This window comes from Aspergillus pseudonomiae (genome assembly GCF_009193645.1).
Source record: "Aspergillus pseudonomiae strain CBS 119388 unplaced genomic scaffold BDV37scaffold_149, whole genome shotgun sequence".
In the NCBI taxonomy this organism is placed as follows: Eukaryota; Fungi; Ascomycota; class Eurotiomycetes; order Eurotiales; family Aspergillaceae; genus Aspergillus; species Aspergillus pseudonomiae.
In genome coordinates this window covers 42520-60868 of record NW_022476141.1, presented here as the reverse complement: position 1 = coordinate 60868, position 18349 = coordinate 42520, and the positions used below count along the sequence as shown (strand labels likewise).

General features: G+C 47.3%; 6 protein-coding genes across 6 annotated transcripts; 4 read left to right on the top strand and 2 right to left on the bottom strand.

The window, feature by feature from the left end:
* The first annotated feature begins 1895 nt into the window (after positions 1 to 1895).
* Positions 1896 to 3087, top strand: BDV37DRAFT_51332 (mitochondrial 54S ribosomal protein mL54). The gene is made up of 2 exons (XM_032090799.1): positions 1896 to 2621; positions 2680 to 3087. The coding sequence occupies exons 1-2, from the start codon at positions 2144 to 2146 to the stop codon at positions 2931 to 2933; spliced, it is 732 nt and encodes a 243-aa protein (XP_031934941.1). The 5' UTR covers positions 1896 to 2143; the 3' UTR covers positions 2934 to 3087.
* A 73-nt stretch (positions 3088 to 3160) lies between these two features.
* BDV37DRAFT_51336 (uncharacterized protein) lies at positions 3161 to 4182 on the bottom strand. The gene is made up of 2 exons (XM_032090800.1): positions 4082 to 4182; positions 3161 to 3989 (listed from the first exon to the last, which is right to left on the bottom strand). Exons 1-2 carry the CDS (start codon positions 4131 to 4133, stop codon positions 3241 to 3243), a joined length of 801 nt encoding a protein of 266 aa, XP_031934940.1. The 5' UTR covers positions 4134 to 4182; the 3' UTR covers positions 3161 to 3240.
* Positions 4183 to 4630: 448 nt separating this feature from the next.
* Positions 4631 to 7667, top strand: BDV37DRAFT_265325 (putative phosphoinositide-specific phospholipase C). The gene is made up of 4 exons (XM_032083770.1): positions 4631 to 5670; positions 5889 to 6675; positions 6741 to 7335; positions 7432 to 7667. The coding sequence occupies exons 1-4, from the start codon at positions 5278 to 5280 to the stop codon at positions 7595 to 7597; spliced, it is 1941 nt and encodes a 646-aa protein (XP_031934939.1). The 5' UTR covers positions 4631 to 5277; the 3' UTR covers positions 7598 to 7667.
* A 4142-nt stretch (positions 7668 to 11809) lies between these two features.
* Positions 11810 to 12202, top strand: BDV37DRAFT_276798 (uncharacterized protein; the record flags this gene model as incomplete). The annotated part of the gene is made up of 2 exons (XM_032085632.1): positions 11810 to 11910; positions 11983 to 12202. 2 exons carry the CDS (start codon positions 11810 to 11812, stop codon positions 12200 to 12202), a joined length of 321 nt encoding a protein of 106 aa, XP_031934938.1.
* Positions 12203 to 12351: 149 nt separating this feature from the next.
* Positions 12352 to 14878, bottom strand: BDV37DRAFT_51302 (putative transporter). The gene is made up of 6 exons (XM_032090797.1): positions 14099 to 14878; positions 13716 to 14044; positions 12820 to 13660; positions 12635 to 12753; positions 12485 to 12568; positions 12352 to 12434 (listed from the first exon to the last, which is right to left on the bottom strand). The coding sequence occupies exons 1-6, from the start codon at positions 14354 to 14356 to the stop codon at positions 12410 to 12412; spliced, it is 1656 nt and encodes a 551-aa protein (XP_031934937.1). The 5' UTR covers positions 14357 to 14878; the 3' UTR covers positions 12352 to 12409.
* A 1095-nt stretch (positions 14879 to 15973) lies between these two features.
* On the top strand, positions 15974 to 17349 carry BDV37DRAFT_289278 (TauD/TfdA dioxygenase family protein; the record flags this gene model as incomplete). The annotated part of the gene is made up of 5 exons (XM_032088421.1): positions 15974 to 16173; positions 16237 to 16442; positions 16503 to 16994; positions 17049 to 17182; positions 17236 to 17349. 5 exons carry the CDS (start codon positions 15974 to 15976, stop codon positions 17347 to 17349), a joined length of 1146 nt encoding a protein of 381 aa, XP_031934936.1.
* Between the last annotated feature and the right edge of the window lie 1000 nt (positions 17350 to 18349).

The following is an 18349-nucleotide window of genomic DNA, read 5'->3' as shown; positions in this document are numbered from 1 at the left end:
CTGGCAGTATGCTCTCCGCCTGATAACTTTTTTTTTATTTTTTTTTTTTTTTTTTTTTCTTGCATGATAGAAGCGAACTTCTTTATAAGGCATTCACAATGCAGCCTGTATCTAATATCGGTGTAGGATAAGTTTATTCTCTGCCTTCATGTTGTGAAGATGTTGAATACTGATATCAGGAACAGCGAACACCTGTGTCTTTTATAATAGTTAATTGCCAATCACAAAAATCTTGTCATGTTTCCCAATTGCCTGATTCCGAAGCGGTAGTTCTAACTTCTGATCAGAACCTATATCGAACCACAAGTGCATTGTCATAGCAGTACCAGTAATTATTCTGGGTGCTATACTTTCGAGACATGTCAGTAACCAAATGAGCAAAGGAAGGAGCCTCGTTGCCTGCGTTCTGCATTTTGGGGAGTGGAGGGAGAGGGGACAATTTAATGTTTTCGTGAACTGTGCCCGGCCAGCTTAGTCATGCCACTCAAATCATCTATTTCCAACCCCTCCACCGCAGATCACAATGCAATACCGACATCGCAACCAGGATTAATTCCTCCACATGCAACGGGGGAAAACCAATCATCATAGTACAGGGAAATTTCGAATTTGTTGGCAAGGCAGATCGACAGGGTTCACGAAACAAGGCCCGCATCGTCTCACTCTTGGGGCTTGCTCGAAGCAAGAAACTCTGAATAAGGGTAGAGATCGGCATCACAACCGTTAACCGCTGCTTCTTCTCTGACCTAACGGGTCACATTGAGATATGCCGCACTTCTTTAATACCAGCCTGGACTCGACCCCCATGTGTTAGCACTGCCAAATGCAAAGAGCACCTGATAAATCTGCAATACATATCACTGACTCTCGGTTGGTTCCCAGACGGTTCGTTAGGATCTAGAAGATAAGGAAAAGTCTAATATACCTTAGTGTAATATTCTTGAGCTTGATTTGATAGCTTGTTTACACCCTATTCGCTATATTATGATTCTATCTTTTGTGCTTGAGAATCCTTATCCTGCCAGAGGGCCTATCATCCTTGAACCACCATTGGCTCGGCGCCGTATTGTATATCCAGTACAATTTGAAATCTGTATCTAATAAAGAAATAGTGTGCATTTATGGCTTCTATCGTCAGCTAGTCTTTCTGCTTTTAAGGCCTCTCAATTCTAGGTAGAGGTGTTAAGAGACATCTTTGGAACTATATATGTTTGGTACGGGTGGTTCGACAAACTTATCAACCTAAACTTATTCAGTTCAATTCCTCACTCAAAACTTCTGACGATTTGCGACAAAAGTACTATAGTATGACAGGTAGCATACTCCAACGGCTTCGTCTATGTGTGTTAGTACACACTATATTGTGTGCGGCCGAAGTAGTATACTATAAACAAGCATGGTAACGAAGATCTGACGAACTAGGAAAACAGAGAACCTACAGAAGCATAGTATTAGTGTGCATATTTAGATTGGCCAGTGGTATTTTTACTACAGGTCACTAAGTGATTCTGTTATGACTTACCAGGTGCTAGTCAAGGATCCATAATATACTGCAAAACAGAACGAATAACAGCATCTACAGATTGAGTACTAGTACTGTTATACTTGACCTAACTTTCCCTCCCCCGCCCGACAATACCAATGAGATACGTAATAAAGATGAAGATACCCTGAATTTAATCCAGTGACTTCATCAGTTTAACAATGCCGAATCCTGAATGTCTCTTGTATCTTTTCATGACTGATTGGACACATCCCGATGTTTATCACGTGATAACACCGACGAATCCGCAAATTCCCTATTAACTCATGGTCTCGAATATAAGTAACTATATATGACGAATCTACTTCCTTACGAACAGCAACTATCTTTCACGTTCGCTATAGTAAGGAAAATAATGTATACTTCGGGGTTGTTCTAAAGCCATCGCCCAGTCTACACGATCATGTGACCCTGACCTCCGGCTTGGCATCAAATTCATCCCGCAGTTTTCTTGTAGCTTGCTTCGTGCCAGGCAGTTCCCTTTTATTATCATCAAAGGACTGCTTCAGCGGGTTTCTGGACACAACAAGGCGTTGGAAAGACCAATTAATTTTATACTGTCATTTTTACATTTGAATACCTTCCCGGAACACCGTTATAATGATCTGCCAGCGCTGTCGAACCAGCCTCTTTGCCCGGTTGCAACCGCAACACGCGGTTACTTTCTCTGCTTCGTCATGCGCACGCCAGCTTCCAATTCACCGAAGCCAATTCCGGAGCTACAGTGATGGCAAGCCTACAGTATCAGCTACGCCGCCTCCTCCTACTCCCCGCCAGCCTGTCGCAGCGGACATCACGATCCCGTCGGCAGTTTCATCAGCGACTCCCGGCGTGTCCCAACCATTCAGCACACCGGAAGAAGTAAATGTCGATGTGTCTTCTAAGAAGCCCACAAAACCTGCCGTGGAACGTCCACCAAGCTCCTGCCCCGCTGGAACGAAGCTGAACGGCCTCAACTACTTCAAGAATAAGCCCGATGTCCTCGCCCTGGAAGACTCTGAATACCCGGAGTGGCTGTGGTCGTTGTTAGATGATGCTAAGAAGCAATCGAAATCCGAGGGCGGAGTGGATCCGAGCAGTATGTTTATCTTGCTTTATCAATAGGTCTTGGATCATACTAACTGTGCCATCTCCAGCCTTGAACAAGAAGCAACGCAAGCGCTATGAGAAGAAGATGGCTGCTCGCGCCGCAACCCTCCCTCCTAAGATCCCTGTTCATCATCATGCTACTGATATTACTCCTGCATCGTACAACCGCGGCGGTCAAGCAACGGATGATCTTCTGGCCGAGGCCGCTGAGAGTCTTGACAAGCGCTCCGAGATCACGAAGAGCGCGAGAGAGGCCCGGAGGAAGGCCATTAGAGAGGCTAACTTCCTCCGCGGTCTGTAATTTTAGAGAGGCTTGGCTTGGTGCCGGTTTGTCCCATTCTATGGTGTTTTTAACAGGCTTATCCATGTACAATTGTGTTGACTGATTTTGATGTAGAAAGGCCCGCTCGGGATATTTCAGATGTATTTTATGGAACTTTGTACTCATCTTTCTTATAATTCCCAGGCAAGGCGCTGAATGAAGTTTACTGTTTTATCTGTGGGGTTGCTCTATTGCTGTATACTAAACACTGCGAATAACCAACTCGCGCGTGCTTGAAGTCGGGAAACGGGGATTCCCATCCAATTACTGATGAACTCTAGCCAACTCATTTAGGGATATCCCACTCCTTGGTTTCGCCTTGACCTTCCACCCATGGCAAACAAGCATCAAAGAGTGCCTTCACCTCGCCCTCTCCAATGCTCACCAGTCCTTGGAAAAGCGTATTATGGCTCTTCTCAACCCAAGCCAAGAAAGAGACGATCAGAATATCCGCGTATCCTGGAGTCTCACCCTCAAGGAAGGGCCCCTTCTTCCCTGGCCGGCCTCTTAGCATTCGCGCCACAGGTTCCATCTCTTCCTTCGCTGCTTTGATTATCTCCTGCACCTCGCTCTCTTCCTTGGGATATACCTCCGGCAGATGCTTTCCGAACTTAGCAGACCGAGTCCTGATAAAGTATTCCTGACCCCGGGGGTCAAGCAGATCAGCGACCCTCGGAATCAAAAGGGTTACACCTTTTTCGGTGACGTTACCGAGGAGCTTGATCATCGCGAGCGCGAGCGCATAACTGGCATCGCCGGAGGGGAATAGGGGTGGTGAGGGAAAGGTCTGGTCCAGATGCGTGGCGATAGCAAGGGAGTCCTGCATCGCACCGTAGGCGTTCGCATTGATGGAGGGCTTGTGCAGAATGGCGGGGAGGGTATACTGAGCTCCTGCGGCGTGAGGGGTAACGCCATAATGGGAAAGCAAAGGAGCAATGTCCGGATAGGAAATGTACGATTGTGTGTAGGGAATGCCCTTGAAGTTCAAGACCATGCGGGTCTTGAATGTATTAACGGACCATGCCTTTGCCGGCCCTGGGGACAGCGCGTTAGTCAGTAGTCAGCCTTTATGGAAGGTCACCATAGCTCCTTGTAGTCGGAAGTACGGTACAGAACGACAGACATACCGGGAATGGTTGAAGTAATGTCAAAAAAGTGAACGGGAGTGTCGGTGGCCATGATGGTTTTGGTCAAGATGTAGCGCAGGTAGAGTTGCTGTCAAGATGGGGTGGGAATATTCTCTATTCAGGTGGAGGGAGGGGCTATCTCGCATTATGCTTATATAACTTTGATTTTCCCGAGCCGACCTTGTTGGGAGCTTTACTAGTTACTAGTATTGTCTCTCATCTTGGGATATTTTGGGCTCGCTGTATACAACCCCAGCCTCCTATTGGTGCATCCGGCAAAAGCTGGCGAATAAGCTGATTGTAGTGGAGTAGTATGAAGCGTTCAGTGGCCGTCGTCGTATCTCTCTATTCAACTAGTAGGTATGGTTGGTAAAGTTTAGTATATTATCCGTGTATCTCTTGCACTAGTTAATTCTATCAATTCCATGACACCTTAGGCTGCCATGCAGGCTGCTGATCTGGAGGGGGGAAACAAAGGGAATCATCTGACTTCCCCGAAAGAGGATGGTGATTTAGAGTTCCACAACCACGAGGACTTCAATCTAAATTCTAAACCCATGTAACTAAACGAACAATTGTCTTCCTTCCCTTGCCCCTTCCATACGATAATATGATACGTCATGTTCGCCAGCATCCTGACGTGAGTTGTTGTCGTGGCTGTCCTGCACCATAAGAAATGGCGGTCTCTAGGCAACAGCTCGCCTTACTATGTGCTCCAGAAGGCTGAAGGAAGGAAACATAAGATTGGATATCAGATCAGATCGTCATGGGGGATTGCGTATCGGCTGATCAGCGAACAAAACCCAAAACAGCCCAAGTGGAGTGGACCAGAAAAGCAATGGCCAGAACTCCGCCAACACAACACTTGTTCTTTCCGTCTTTGTCTCTTTTCTATCCATCCCGTTTGATATATAAATGTTTCGCCCTTCTCCTTCTCCTTCATCCATACCCCTTTTCTCTTTGTTCTAACCTCCAGTCCCTTGGCTTTGTCTACTCCAGGGGTACACCGCATAGCATTCTATCTTTCCATCGTTCTCCCGACTTGGCGGTAACACGGCGTGACGATCGGCAAGGGAACAAAAGAAAAAAAGGGGAAGAAGACATCTACGTCACTTGTACTTCATCATCAGCAATTGCGTTGCATCTAAGGCTCGTGTCTAAGGTCTTGCCTAACCAATCGACTCAATTGAGGGAAAATGAACGACCTCACTGATCGTACTGATCAAATCACGCTCAATGACTCGTCAAAGTGCCTAGAGTCAAAAAGCTCAGTGGACTTTGCACCTTTTGTTGCGTCTCACCTGGAGGTGATTTACAGCTCGCTCAAATCCTTGCCCGGGGTCGATTTCCTCCGGGACATCCAACATGAGACTCCTAAGGACGACAGTAACAATGGGGCTGTAGACCCCCTCGCTTCCTTAGCGGCGCTTCGGGAGTATATGGCCAGTTCTGCCTCTTCGGCATCGGGACCTGTCAAGCAGCAGAACTATTCAGCACCCATTAGTGACTATTTCATCTCTTCGAGTCATAACACTTACTTGACTGGGAACCAATTGTACAGCGATTCAGACGCGAGTGCTTATACAAACGTACGCAACTCCCCTGGTATTCCATAGTGAATGTACCTACAAATCCCCTACCATGGAAGCGCATTCTGGCCTATGGAGTACCAACTGTTGGGCTCTTGTGAGGATGGTTCCCTTAATAGGGTGTAACCATGCAACTTCCGTGCCCTGTGCATCAGACACTAGCATCAACCCTAATGCAGAACTTGCTGTCTAGGTGGCAATAACTAATGACATTCTAGGTCCTTCTGAATGGATGTAGATGTGTCGAGATCGACGTATGGGATGGCGAGCGAAGCTCCGAATGCCCATCTGCTGATGACACAAGCAGTAGTAGTAGCGATTCAAGCTCCGAGAGAAAGATAAAGGACGGGTCAAAAAGGGAAAGGCTTAAGAGTATGGCTAAACGACACGCCCGTTTGGGATCCATATCAACCAAAGTTGGGGGTCTCCTAGGCCGCAAGTCGTCTCCTGAGGACGTGCCTCTCGACAACAGTGACCCAGTGGATCCTGCGACTGAGGTCCCGCAACTCCCAGAGCCCAAGGTGCTTCATGGCCACACGCTTACCAAAGAGACTACGTTTCGAGATGTGTGTTATGCCATCCGGGATAGTGCTTTTGTTACAAGTGATCTACCGGTGATTGTTAGTCTGGAAGTGCATGCATCTCTGGAACAACAACAGGCGATGGTGGAGATCATGGAAGAGGCTTGGAAAGGGATGCTGGTGGAAGTCACGCCCGAAAAGGAGGCGACTGATCCTCTGCCCGCACCGGAAGATCTAAAACGAAAGATCCTGATTAAAGTGAAATACGTGGCACCGACGGGTCAAGACAAAAAGGAGGAAACGCCAGAAGGTAATGGCGACGAGCTTGAGGCACTCAAGCAACACGCCAATAAAGGTGACTCCAGTAGCACTGCCGACAAGCCAGCTGATGTACCCCCAAAGAAGCCATCAAAGATCTTGGAAGCTCTCAGCAGACTGGCTATATTCACCAAAGGATTCCACTTCAGTCACTTTGAACAACCAGGTAACTACTCTGATTGAGTCTACGCAAACCTAGGAAAGAATGTTCATTAACTATATGTGTAACAGAGGCCAAAGTACCCGGACACGTGTTTTCGCTATCAGAAAATGCGGCTAGAGCAGCGCATGCGAAAGATCCCGAAGCCCTGTTTGAACACAACCGCAAACATTTCATGCGGATTTACCCATACGGCCTACGAGTAAATTCTTCGAATCTCGACCCCAGCTTCTTTTGGCGCCGGGGCGCGCAGGTGGTGGCGTTGAACTGGCAGAACCTCGACAAAGGAATGATGCTTAATAACGCTATGTTTGCCGATGAGCAAGGTTGGGTACTCAAACCGCAAGGATATCTAAGTTCCGATGCACCCTTGACCATTGTGCGTCGCCAGCTAGACCTTTCGATAGAGTTTCTCGCCGGCCAGAACATCCCCTTGCCTTCAGGAAACACCAACGAGAAGGGTTTTCACCCCTACGTGGTCTGCGACTTGCATGTTGAGACGCCCGAGGACACCACTTCACCTCAAGTGGAAGACGAGGGCGAGTCAGAGACCGAAAACTACAAGCAAACGATCAAAAGTGCCTCGGGAGCCAGTCCAAACTTTGAAGGCCAAATGGTTCAGTTTCCGACTCTATCTGGGCTAGTTGAAGAGCTATCTTTTGTCCGGTATGTATTTCTTCTCGGCGGCAGTTGCCTTCCGATCCCTCAAGCGGTGATCCCAAGCCTGCAACCAAGGTACGGATGAAGCTAATGACCCCACAGATTCAAAATTAAAGACGATGAATTCGGACGAGACTCGACGGCTGCCTGGGCTTGTATTAAATTAGACCGCCTCCAAGAAGGCTACCGGCTAATCCACCTGTACGACTGTTCAGGAGCAAAAACCGACGGCGTCCTGCTAGTTCGTATTATCAAACGGGTCACCTAGTTTGTTTGTGTTGGACGTTCTAAAGTCACCTGGGTGGTGAAAAATAGAATAAATTTGAAAGGAGACACTGAAGAAGCAAAAAAAGAAAATTAAATAAATAAATAAATAAAACAAAAAACAAACAGGGATAAACCGGACGAAAGAAGAAAAGATGATTGAAAGTCGACATTGCAGATGAGCCGGACAGAATAGAATGCCAACGCATATGCAGTTGATCTCTTAACTCTTTGATTCGTACGTCTGTGCGTGTTTTTGTCGGTTGATCATGGATCTCACTTTCAATTCCAGCTGGTCGGCATCGAAATAATACACATGTCCCCCAAGAAGATCAAGCGCCTCCCATGGGTAGCCAGCCAGCCACCAAACCGGTTATAATGATACCAACCTCGCACACACTACACTTCATAGACTCATCGAAATCCTAGATTTTAGCGCGAAAATGACTCGGTTATTCAATTTAGTATATGACTACAAATTTAGATAACACTGGTATGTCGAACAGGGGGGTAGTCTCGGTTGGAAAGTAAGGCCATGCCCACTTCCAAGGTTTCCAACGTAAACCACAGTACTGGAGACAGGGTAGATTCCAAATCACGATGGACAGGTGCCAAATTAGATTTAGGTTATGTATCTACGGATAGGTCATGCGTGATGGATCTCCATACGCTTTGAATGTGGTATTGGAATGGGGATGGAGGGGGTATCCCCACTCGTGGGCCGAAACCTGGGTCTTTGAAGTTTGGACATGTACAGAGTATGGAGGAAGACAGGATACCTTTTCCACCGCCGAAAACAATCCACATGACGTAATGATAATTATGCTGTGCTCTCAGATTTAGCCGTTCTCGTGTTACGAACGGAGATAAGGAAGGGGATTGAAGGCAAGCAGGAAGAAAATGAAGAAAATCAACCAAAAAAAAAAAAAGAAAGAAAGAAAGAAAGACGCACAAGAAAAAGAAAGGAGGGGTAACAAGACAGGGAAAGAGGAGCCGGAACCGTTCTGATTTGATAGACGATCACCCGAAATTACTCGGACTCGACCTGTCAATTTGGATCAATATCGATAGGAAGAAGCTATCTCTGAGGCGGGTTCCTTGGCACTGGGGACCACACGAATTTGACGCAAGCCAGCTAGTTCGAGAATTGCTTTTCAGGCATGGCAATTGCCAGTCGTGGCTCTCGTCATCGCCAACCGTTAAACAAACGTTGAGGGATCTCGAAAGTGACAGAAGCCAAGAGTAGTACCAACTGGCGACGCGTTGTGGAATCCAGCAGCCACCTGCAATATGTCGGAGAATAAGTGCTGGCAAGACCAGGACAGCTCGCAGATTATGACCAAAAAACTACAGGGGAAACCCCTGAGGAGGGTCCATTTTCTATGTATCCAATTCCGGGTTAATCATTAACCAATATGTGAGAAATACACCAAGCAACCTGAGAGGTGGGGCCGAGATACTGATAGAGTTCAGTTTCGCAACCCAGCTCAACCCAGACAGACGGCAGTCTGCAGGTGGCTGAGGTGACTGAGCCTAAGAAGGGAAAAGGGAAAGGGGGTTCTGATGGTGTATTCCATTGTTGAAGCAACGCGTACCCGAAGCGCCGGCACTGATCTGCGCAGAAACTTATCAAGGGTGCCACTGGCCGCGATCCTGCTATTGGCTCATTTTGATTGGGACTGCATATCCTGTGAAGCACCATGTTAAAAATAGGGAAGAGGAAAGGACAGAGATCATACACATACGTCTCTATAGTGCCGCAAAAGACTGTGACAATAAAGAGAAAGAGAGAGAGGGGAATGGGGAGCCCAATAATAATAATGATAGTAATAATAATATTAATAAAGGCGAACCAAGAAAAAGAGAGACAAAGACTCCTGTTCCCGAATGTCATGACTGTCCCACGGGGTCAGCGTGCTAGCAAACAGAGTCCAGACATTGGAGCAGTGGGGCTTGACGCTAGCCGCTACAATGTGATGGGGAAGCTTTAGTACAATGAAAGAGACCACAAGCCAGGGCTGAAGGGGCCTGGGTGCACATTCTTCTCTCTGCAAGCAATGCTCACCTCGGCCCAAACAGAGGACAGGGATGCATGTATGGGGCAAACCAATAAGCGATTTTCTAGCGTAGACTGGGTTCAAACAGGAGAGAAATAAGATATGTGATGTATGTGGTGCACCTAACTGCAAGCTGACCAAGCCCCTCATTCCAACATCACGGCGAGAGACTAATGTCGACCGAGTAGGGCCTATGTGAGGTAGACTGCGCGCTGGCTTTCTAAAGTTGATGAGTGGCATGTACCTGTTGGTAACACAAGTGCTTGGTCCATTGTGCGTGATGGCGGTGGGATAGATCGCGTGCCATTCCAACATGACTCGCAACCAGTCACATTTCAGGGTTCAAGAGGGACCCAGATGGCCCAGTTGGGCGGTTTTACCGAATACTGAGTATCCATGGCTAGCTGCATAAACGGTTTCCAAAATATACGCCGAAGACGTTCCTCTTTTCCGCACAGGGATATTCCTTTGCGTTTTCCTTTGCGGCCCCCCCCTCCTCTCATCATCCGGACCCGCTTTTGAGCTTGGACACGTATTTTCCATGTAGAGAGCAGATCACACTGCGTGATAACCCCAGTCACTGAAATGCAATGCTTGTCATGAACGGGAACATCCGAATAGTTCGGGTCTGACATGACATGTTGGGTTTGCAGGGATTCCTATATGCAAGTTGCCTTGATGCATTGAGTGTAACTGATGTCGTCAATCAATCGATCGATCGACCCTAATATGGAGATCTCCCGATGGCTTTTTTGAATTGTCGGATCTCAGTGAGGGTCTCTGATCCATCAAGTGCCGCCGAACTATATAAGGGCGGGAGGCTGGCGTCCCAGAAAACAGATTAAGCTCTCAGCATCCAACAAGCCGTGGACCAGAACTTGAACTTTGTTGGTTTTTCTTCTTTAAACTTTGACCGTGTCCAATCTTCGGGAACTTGAGAGGCCTTTCACATCTCGGTTCGATCCAACCGAGCATCTCCCTTCCTTTGAACTTAACCAGAGTACTGGGTAGTAACATATTCAACATGCCGGTGAGTGCACACAACAAAAGTTATTCTTCTTTTCTCTGTCCAAGCACACTTTCTGATGTATGAACCAGATGCCAGGAAGACGCTGCCCGGAGTGTGAGAAATGTGGAACGGAGACCTGGGTTATCCCTGGAAAGAACTGCCATGTCTGCGGCACTCCTGTTGGCTGACGATGTCCGGTAAGCTTTAACAACCAGCCATATAGACAGTACCTTGACCTGAACACATAAACTGATACTGTCCTGGCAGACCACTCGAAGACATCAATCAATCTTGGGGGACCTAGGCACCTCTTTCTCCAGGGGAAAAAAGGAGGACAAAAACGCCGTCCACTTCAAAATGACCCTTGAAAACCCTCAAATCGTCCTTTCTTTTCGTTGTTCCTTGGAGGGGCGGAACAAATCGTGGGATGATCAGGGACGACAGCGGCGACAAGCACCAAGTACTCCTCAGACAGGAGCCCTTAATCTGGGATCGGCCACAAAGCTGGGGAAGATTTGGAGACAGGAATTGTACGATAGTATGGGATATCCGCATAAACGTAATGCAATTATAGAAGAGCGCTTTTTTTTTTGGCTCAATTGATGAATTATCCAGCTGAGGATAGCGATCAAAGAGTGAGGAGGGCGTACAACTTAGAAGGCTTGATCTACCTCCCAAGTCACGCGTGGCTCCTTCCTGACCTGGCAGTGTTCATTGCCCGGCTTTGCAGGCAATACTCCTACAACTTGTATTCGCATAAATCAATGTTTTACGGATTCGTAGTCTACCAACCCATGTAACCTTGTCACTGTATGTACAGCCCTTCTATACAACCGAAGACATCAACCAGATGATCCAACCTTCCAAGTTGCTAAGGACTCCCTACTAACTTCAAGTTCGAAGCCCTCCCCTCCAAATGAGTGAAAGCAATCTCCATCCAATAAAAACAAATCCAAGGGTATCCCCACGTGATAGCTCCCCAATCAAGCAATCTTCTGGAATGCGGGACGCCCGTCCAACGACGTCATCGCCTTCTTCCCCGCCAATTCCAGAGACACAACGCACCATAGCCAAAAACATCTTCTACTAGCGCTCATTTTACTCAAGTAACACTCTTTATACTTCTTGTCAGAAGGCCATAGCAATAATCATGACAGAGACACAAACTTACCCCATCGGAACCCGCAGCGAGTGCGAACGTCTCGTCCGAGACTGGGGTTTCCGACATATCTTTACCTGGTCTGATGGCAGGTGGGTCGATTACTGGTTGAAGGTCTCGTATCGGTATACGTAGGCTCAGGCTTACTTTGGTGTGCTTTACAGCAATGCATATTACTCGCCTCATAGACATGCGGGCTTGACGACGCATCTTATTCGACAAGGGTCCCTTACTATTACGTATCCAGAAGACAATGCTCGATTTAATAATGGGGAGGTGAAGAAGGAGACGTTTGGGGCTGGGGCTCGGGTCGATGTACCGGCTGGGAAGTTGCATGAGGTGTGGATTGGGCAAGATGGGTGTGAGTATGTGATTGGGGAGTAGAAGACTTCGGATATGATATGATGCACACATTGACAAGACTAGCGGGTTTCTAATGTGAGCGGTATATGTTTTGGACTCATCTATTCGAATCTATTAACCATTGACCTTATTCTATAATTCTAAATGAAGTGGTATCACAAGACTTTTAAATCATAACAAGCACCCTTGATCCATGTCCAGCTGGATCTAGCTCGCTTCGCTCGTAAATTAATGGATGAACTTAAAATCGAGTCTAGGAAGAGTTAGCAAAGGCACCGCCAAAGAGGCCAGAGAGTCGCATACCTTTTATTGCCCAAGTGCCCGCTAGCAGCCAGATATTCCTCCCTCTCGGCGCTAGACATGACATCCCATTTTTCGGCATTCTTCCTGTGTAGGTCAGACATGTTAGTATCCGTATCTGATTGATCCAGATGGATTCAGTAGATCACTTACTTGTTGCGCCACACGTAGTAGTACTTGGCTCCAATGAACACGAAAATGCTCCAAACTGTCAGCCCAATGAGAACCTTGTTTCCAGTGCGATAGTACGGTTTGTCATTTTCACGATAGATCTAAAAGAACAAAGATTAACAAATATTCACTTCTGCGAGTGGCTGGAGTTGGGAGAGTTCACGTACATTGTTGGAGATAATGCTTGATGTTTGGACCATCATATTGTAAACTGCACTGGCAACTGTCCTCGTACGAACTGTGCCTGCGTTCCGAGAGGTCATGGCAACAACAATAGCATGCACATACGGTGCACCGATCAGTAGTACGTTAATGATCCACCGAGCCCAATGGCTGGCATTATCTGGCAGGGTCTCGAGAGCGATCAAAAGAACCAAACACCAAATCATAGATCCGACTCCTAGAATCAATCGTTGGTGAAATCGCTCTGAGAGCCAGGTCCAAACAAGTAGGTTGATAATGAAGACCACATAAGCTGGAATTGTCAAAAGGTTCGTCTCAAATGTTCCGAATCCCAGCGACTTAAGCTGTAGGGTGATGTAGCTTGTTGCTGGCGAATTGGGGATCATCCATGTTAATCCTAGAAGGTAGATGGGCCACATATCATAGTCGCAAAGGGCCTCCCAAAGCATCTTTAGCGTTATAGCCTGTCGGTTGTGCATGCCTCCCTTGCTTGGATCATCACGGAGCACTCGGTTGACCATGATTTTCTCTTCACGCTCATTGAACCAGCCATCTTTGCCGCGAAACCCGCCTTTGGTCTGAGTAGGTGACGCCGGCATCCAGAATGCTGCAATGATTGCAATGATTCCTGTTATTAAACCTTCAAAGGCAAACAAATACCGCCAGCCCCCGGTACCATCAGGCCTCCGCACATGTAAGAAGCCGTATGCTAGGAAAGCGCTGATAATCGATGTTCCCTCGTAGGAAACCCAGAAATAACTTAATCGGATAGGTAGCTCCTTAGACTTGTACCAGAAGGATAGAAAGAGAATAGTGTCCGGGATGCTGCTATGTGTCAATGGGATATTAAATGAGACCTCAGATGCACATTTAAACTCACAATCCACCCTCGAACAGAGCCAACAACGCCCTGCAGACATAGTATGACTTTTTTCCCGAGAGGAAAGCCTGAAAGGCGGCGATTAGGCTCCAACAGAACATCTGGATCGGAATCCACCGATCTGGTCCGATTTTTTTTGAGATCAGTTGGGAGGGAAGTTCCGCGAATAGGAAAACGAGGTAGAAGATTGTTTGGCCGGTGTTGTAGTCATTTGTATTCATCCCCAGATCTCCCAACATGTTATCGGACATCGCCTGAACGATATTGCCTCGGTCGAGTTGTAGTGCAAAAAAGGTAATACATGCGAATGTACAGACCCGTAGATCGATCTGTCACTGTTATCAGTCGAAGCCAATCTGATTGAGAGCCCGACCCAGGAATACCTTTCTTATGAGCTTCTTCTCCTCCTGCTCTCCCCATTCAAAATCCGGATCCCAACGATGTATACCTTCATAGTCGTCGATCGGCTTGTAATATCTTGGGTCTTCGGAGGTATCAAAAGCGCCCTCGCTTATATCCTTGACCCGTTTGGGCGCAGCGACAGGTAGTGTCTCAGAGGATGATCCTGCTGAGACTTGTTTCGAATCGTCTTTTACAGGTTTAACATTGGCAGTCGCTTCTTTGTGGTCGCCGGAAGCCATTTTGCCAGTATGGTTGAATGCGGCGATTATTCGACGGTCTCAAGAATGGGAATGAATGAGATGTTAAAGGTACAAGGGCATCGCATGTCATTAATAAATATTGCTTTGTGGTTATTGCTAGTCGGAGTAGTGGTGCTTCTATCACGCCATCGCAGTTTTGTACTTAAGGCTGAAGCTAGTCGAGACTACGCGATGAGCATGCAATGTAGATAGTTATCCAGAGCCAATTAGGAAACTTAAGCGTGGAGTTGAAGAACCTCTCGTACAGCTTGATGTCGCTTGCTGATGGAGACGCGATAAGATGCTGCGGATCGCGGCGAACCTCCGCATGGTTGAGAAGCAGCTAACAACACCATTGTCTAGTAAAGCTTTGACAAGTTAAGCAAGCCGAAGCAATTCTTGGTCGTCTTGGACCAATCATCCAGGACCCATTAGGGAGTACGTCGGGTAGTGGACACCATCACGCAAATGGAGCAAAGTTGACGTTATGAAGGACGAGTCATGGCAACGAAAAGAAGCAGGGATCTCATTTAGCATTTGATCTGGACTGGTTAACTAGCAGCAATTGCCGACTGTCGTCTGTTTCACCGCAGAGCCCATGATAGTTTCAAAGGGTAGCCGATCTCATCATCAGCTTGGCGTATGGTGGCATATTTCGCCATCAATATCGCAACGTTAGGGCGAGACTTGATTGGCGGCTCGTGCACTATGCTAGGATAAGCTGCATGATATGTTCAACCTAAAGGATTGGCGTCTATTATTCTTATTCGCATTCATTTGCATCTTGAGTGTGAAATGTAATGGTCGATTTTCCTTTCCCGAGGCTTATACACATGCAACTAGCAAACGGTTGCGGGAGGCAATCATCGTAATTGCAATAGATTCCCGGGTGGGTGGCTCCTTGGATGACCCTCTACCTAGGTAAATGGCGAAGGCCCACTTTAGTGTGTTTTGTATGTGTACGTAGTAGTATATTAAATTCACCAGCGGAGGGAGATGATTAGTAGCAGCTTAGGGTTGCGCGAATGGGTCGTGCTAGCACGTCATGCTTGGCCCGCAACAGCAACAACAACAATGGCCCCGTATCACTTTAGATAGTGAAAGAGTCGACCACGTTCTACTTGTCGTCAGCCCGAGTATTTCAGTTTTCTATCGACCCAACGAAAATGAGACCAAAGTTTGTCTTCTTGATCGGTACGAATCCAGAACTTATCACGGGACAAACAGCCGACAGAGCTCTGTGACGCCGAGTCAGCGTACGATGGATAGGCTTTCGCGTCGCAAATCCTCCCTCATCACGCAATCATATCGCTTTATGATACACCAGTCGACCACTCAGCATTGTGTGTACTTGGCTCGTTGTGGCAGTCCTCCCCAGTGACCCCGCGCGCCGAGCGAAACTCCTTGCAAGATGTATTCTTGAACAGGGCGTGATATTGAACATACCCCGCAAATATTGCACAATCATCAGATATCAGTCGGATAATCGGATCTTACATAGGCGGCTATATGTAAGGCAATAGATATATCTAGGGGATAGCCCCTAGCGTTAGATCAGTGCTTGTTAGAACAGAAGACAAATCGAAAGAGCATCAACTTTCACGCAAATCTACAAAGATGGCTCCATCTATAACCGAAACCGTCTCACTTCACTCGGCACCAAAGACCTCTCTTAGGACTGATGCTGGTCACAATAAGGAGAATGGGGTAGGATACCGTGAAACTTATCAGCATGAAAATGAGATCCAAGGAACTGCAAAACAGCCGCCGGCATCTTTCCCGAAGTATCTCCCCGTCTGGGATAACGAAACAGAAAAGTATGGGATCCTGATTTTGCACCATGCATAGTTACTTGAGCATAGTAGCTAACGACTCGGTAGATACCCACCGCTTCAACCCTTTGAGCACTATGACCATGGAAAGGATGCCGACCCAACTTTCCCAGATCTCTTCCCTGAGGGCAAGGGCGAGGTGGAGGAGCTTACCCCAACCATTGGTAGCGAAGTTCACGGTATCCAACTAAGTCAACTGACCGATAAGGGTAAAGAACAGCTGGCTTTGTATATCGCCCAAAGGAAAGTTGTCGGTATGTTATTGCATATAAAGGCGAATGATTCTTGACAAAATTACTGACGGAGTCTTTCAGCTTTCCGAAACCAGGACTTCGCCCAGCTCCCCATCGAGAAAGCCCTGGAGTTTGGTAGTTATTTCGGTAGACATCATATTCATCAGAGCTCTGGAGCACCTAAGGGCTTCCCCGAGATTCACCTCGTTCACCGTGGAGCAGACGATAGGAGTGGAGCAGAATTCCTGGAAACCCACACCAACTCGCTTACCTGGCACTCTGATGTTACTTTCGAAAAACAGCCTCCTGGCACTACATTCTTGTATTTGTTGGATGGCCCGACAAGCGGCGGAGATACTCTGTTCTGTAATATGGCCCAGGCTTACAGACGGCTGTCACCTGAGTTCCGCAAGCGACTGCATGGACTGAAGGCTGTTCACTCTGGTGTTGAGCAGGTCAACAACAGTCTGAACAAGGGCGGTATTGCACGGCGCGACCCAATAACCACTGAGCACCCAATCGTGAGGACACATCCTGTCACTGGGGAGAAAGCTCTTTTCGTGAACCCACAATGTGAGTCCTCCTTCGAAACGGTGTAGTCGGTATTAGGTTTCTAACAATAATTAGTTACCCGATACATCGTCGGATACAAGAAAGAAGAGTCGGACTTCCTCCTCAAATTCTTATACGATCATATTGCCTTGTCCCAAGACATTCAGACTCGCGTCAGGTGGCGACCAAATACTGTGGTTGTCTGGGATGTAAGTACCCATGTATAGCCTGTTTGATGTAAGTGATATTGACTACATTTTAGAACCGAGTTGTTGCACACAGTGCCATTTTCGATTGGGAGGATGGTCAGAGGCGTCATCTCGCAAGAATCACACCACAGGCGGAAAGACCGTACGAAACTCCATTCGAAGGGTAAATGCCTAAGCCTTCGCTATGTTTCAAGTCACCGCATCGGAGATACGAATGTGGTATCCAAATACATGATATTGAGATAGAAACGATCTATGTTGACGAATAAGAATCGCTTTTTGGCACTCTGATAAGCGTTGCCTTCGCAGCAGAGATACTTTCTAGTTAAGCTAAAACCAGTAAGTCTCACAGCCTACGAGCCTGAGCTCTTAGAGTGGCGTAGAACAGTTTGTCAAATTTTTCAAGAAATTGCCGGTCTTGGTTTGTATTCCGTTTGGACTTTCAAGGGCTTAGCTTATGATTCATACTGGAGCTGCGCCCTTCACCTTTCAAGTTTTTTGCGACTATTCACTTCAAAGAGAGGATGATGGTCTTTGACGACCAAGGCGATGTTCATTTATGCCGGGATGGTATACTGCTTGATAACTCTCGGGAGTTTTCATCAGAAGGACTAGGAGGTATTATCAAGATTGCTGGAGGTGCTAAATGAGAGCGCGACGAGGGCTTTTCGGGGAGTTCCAACTCGGCAGCCATGGTTCCGACGTGTTTAGCTGTCTTCCCAGACTTGGTGGTGCTTGAAGTGCGGGAGTAACCGGGATGCTCTACTTCCTTATGCTCTGCGGACCCATCCAAGTGTTCCCAGGTGATATCACCCTTGTCACTCTGGCAAGTTCCTGTCGGAAGTTGTAGTTCTCGGCCATCGGTCGCCATCTGAAGAGTGAGGATTGGCAGGAGACCAAGGTCTGTATGATTTGATCTGTTGCGCAGTTGACGAGTATCAAGAGTGACCCCATGGGCTGTAAGGAGATACATCAAAGGCTAAGCCGGTGAAGGAATAAATTTATGGATGAGTGCCAACGTGACAGCGCCAAGGTAGCAACGGAATGTAGAATGTCAATTCACTCTGGAATGGACATGTCACCCTGTGACATCCGCCTGCATTCCCAAAGAGGAAGAAGGCACCTGACGATGCTTTGTCAAACGAAACATGCCAGCTCACTTCACAG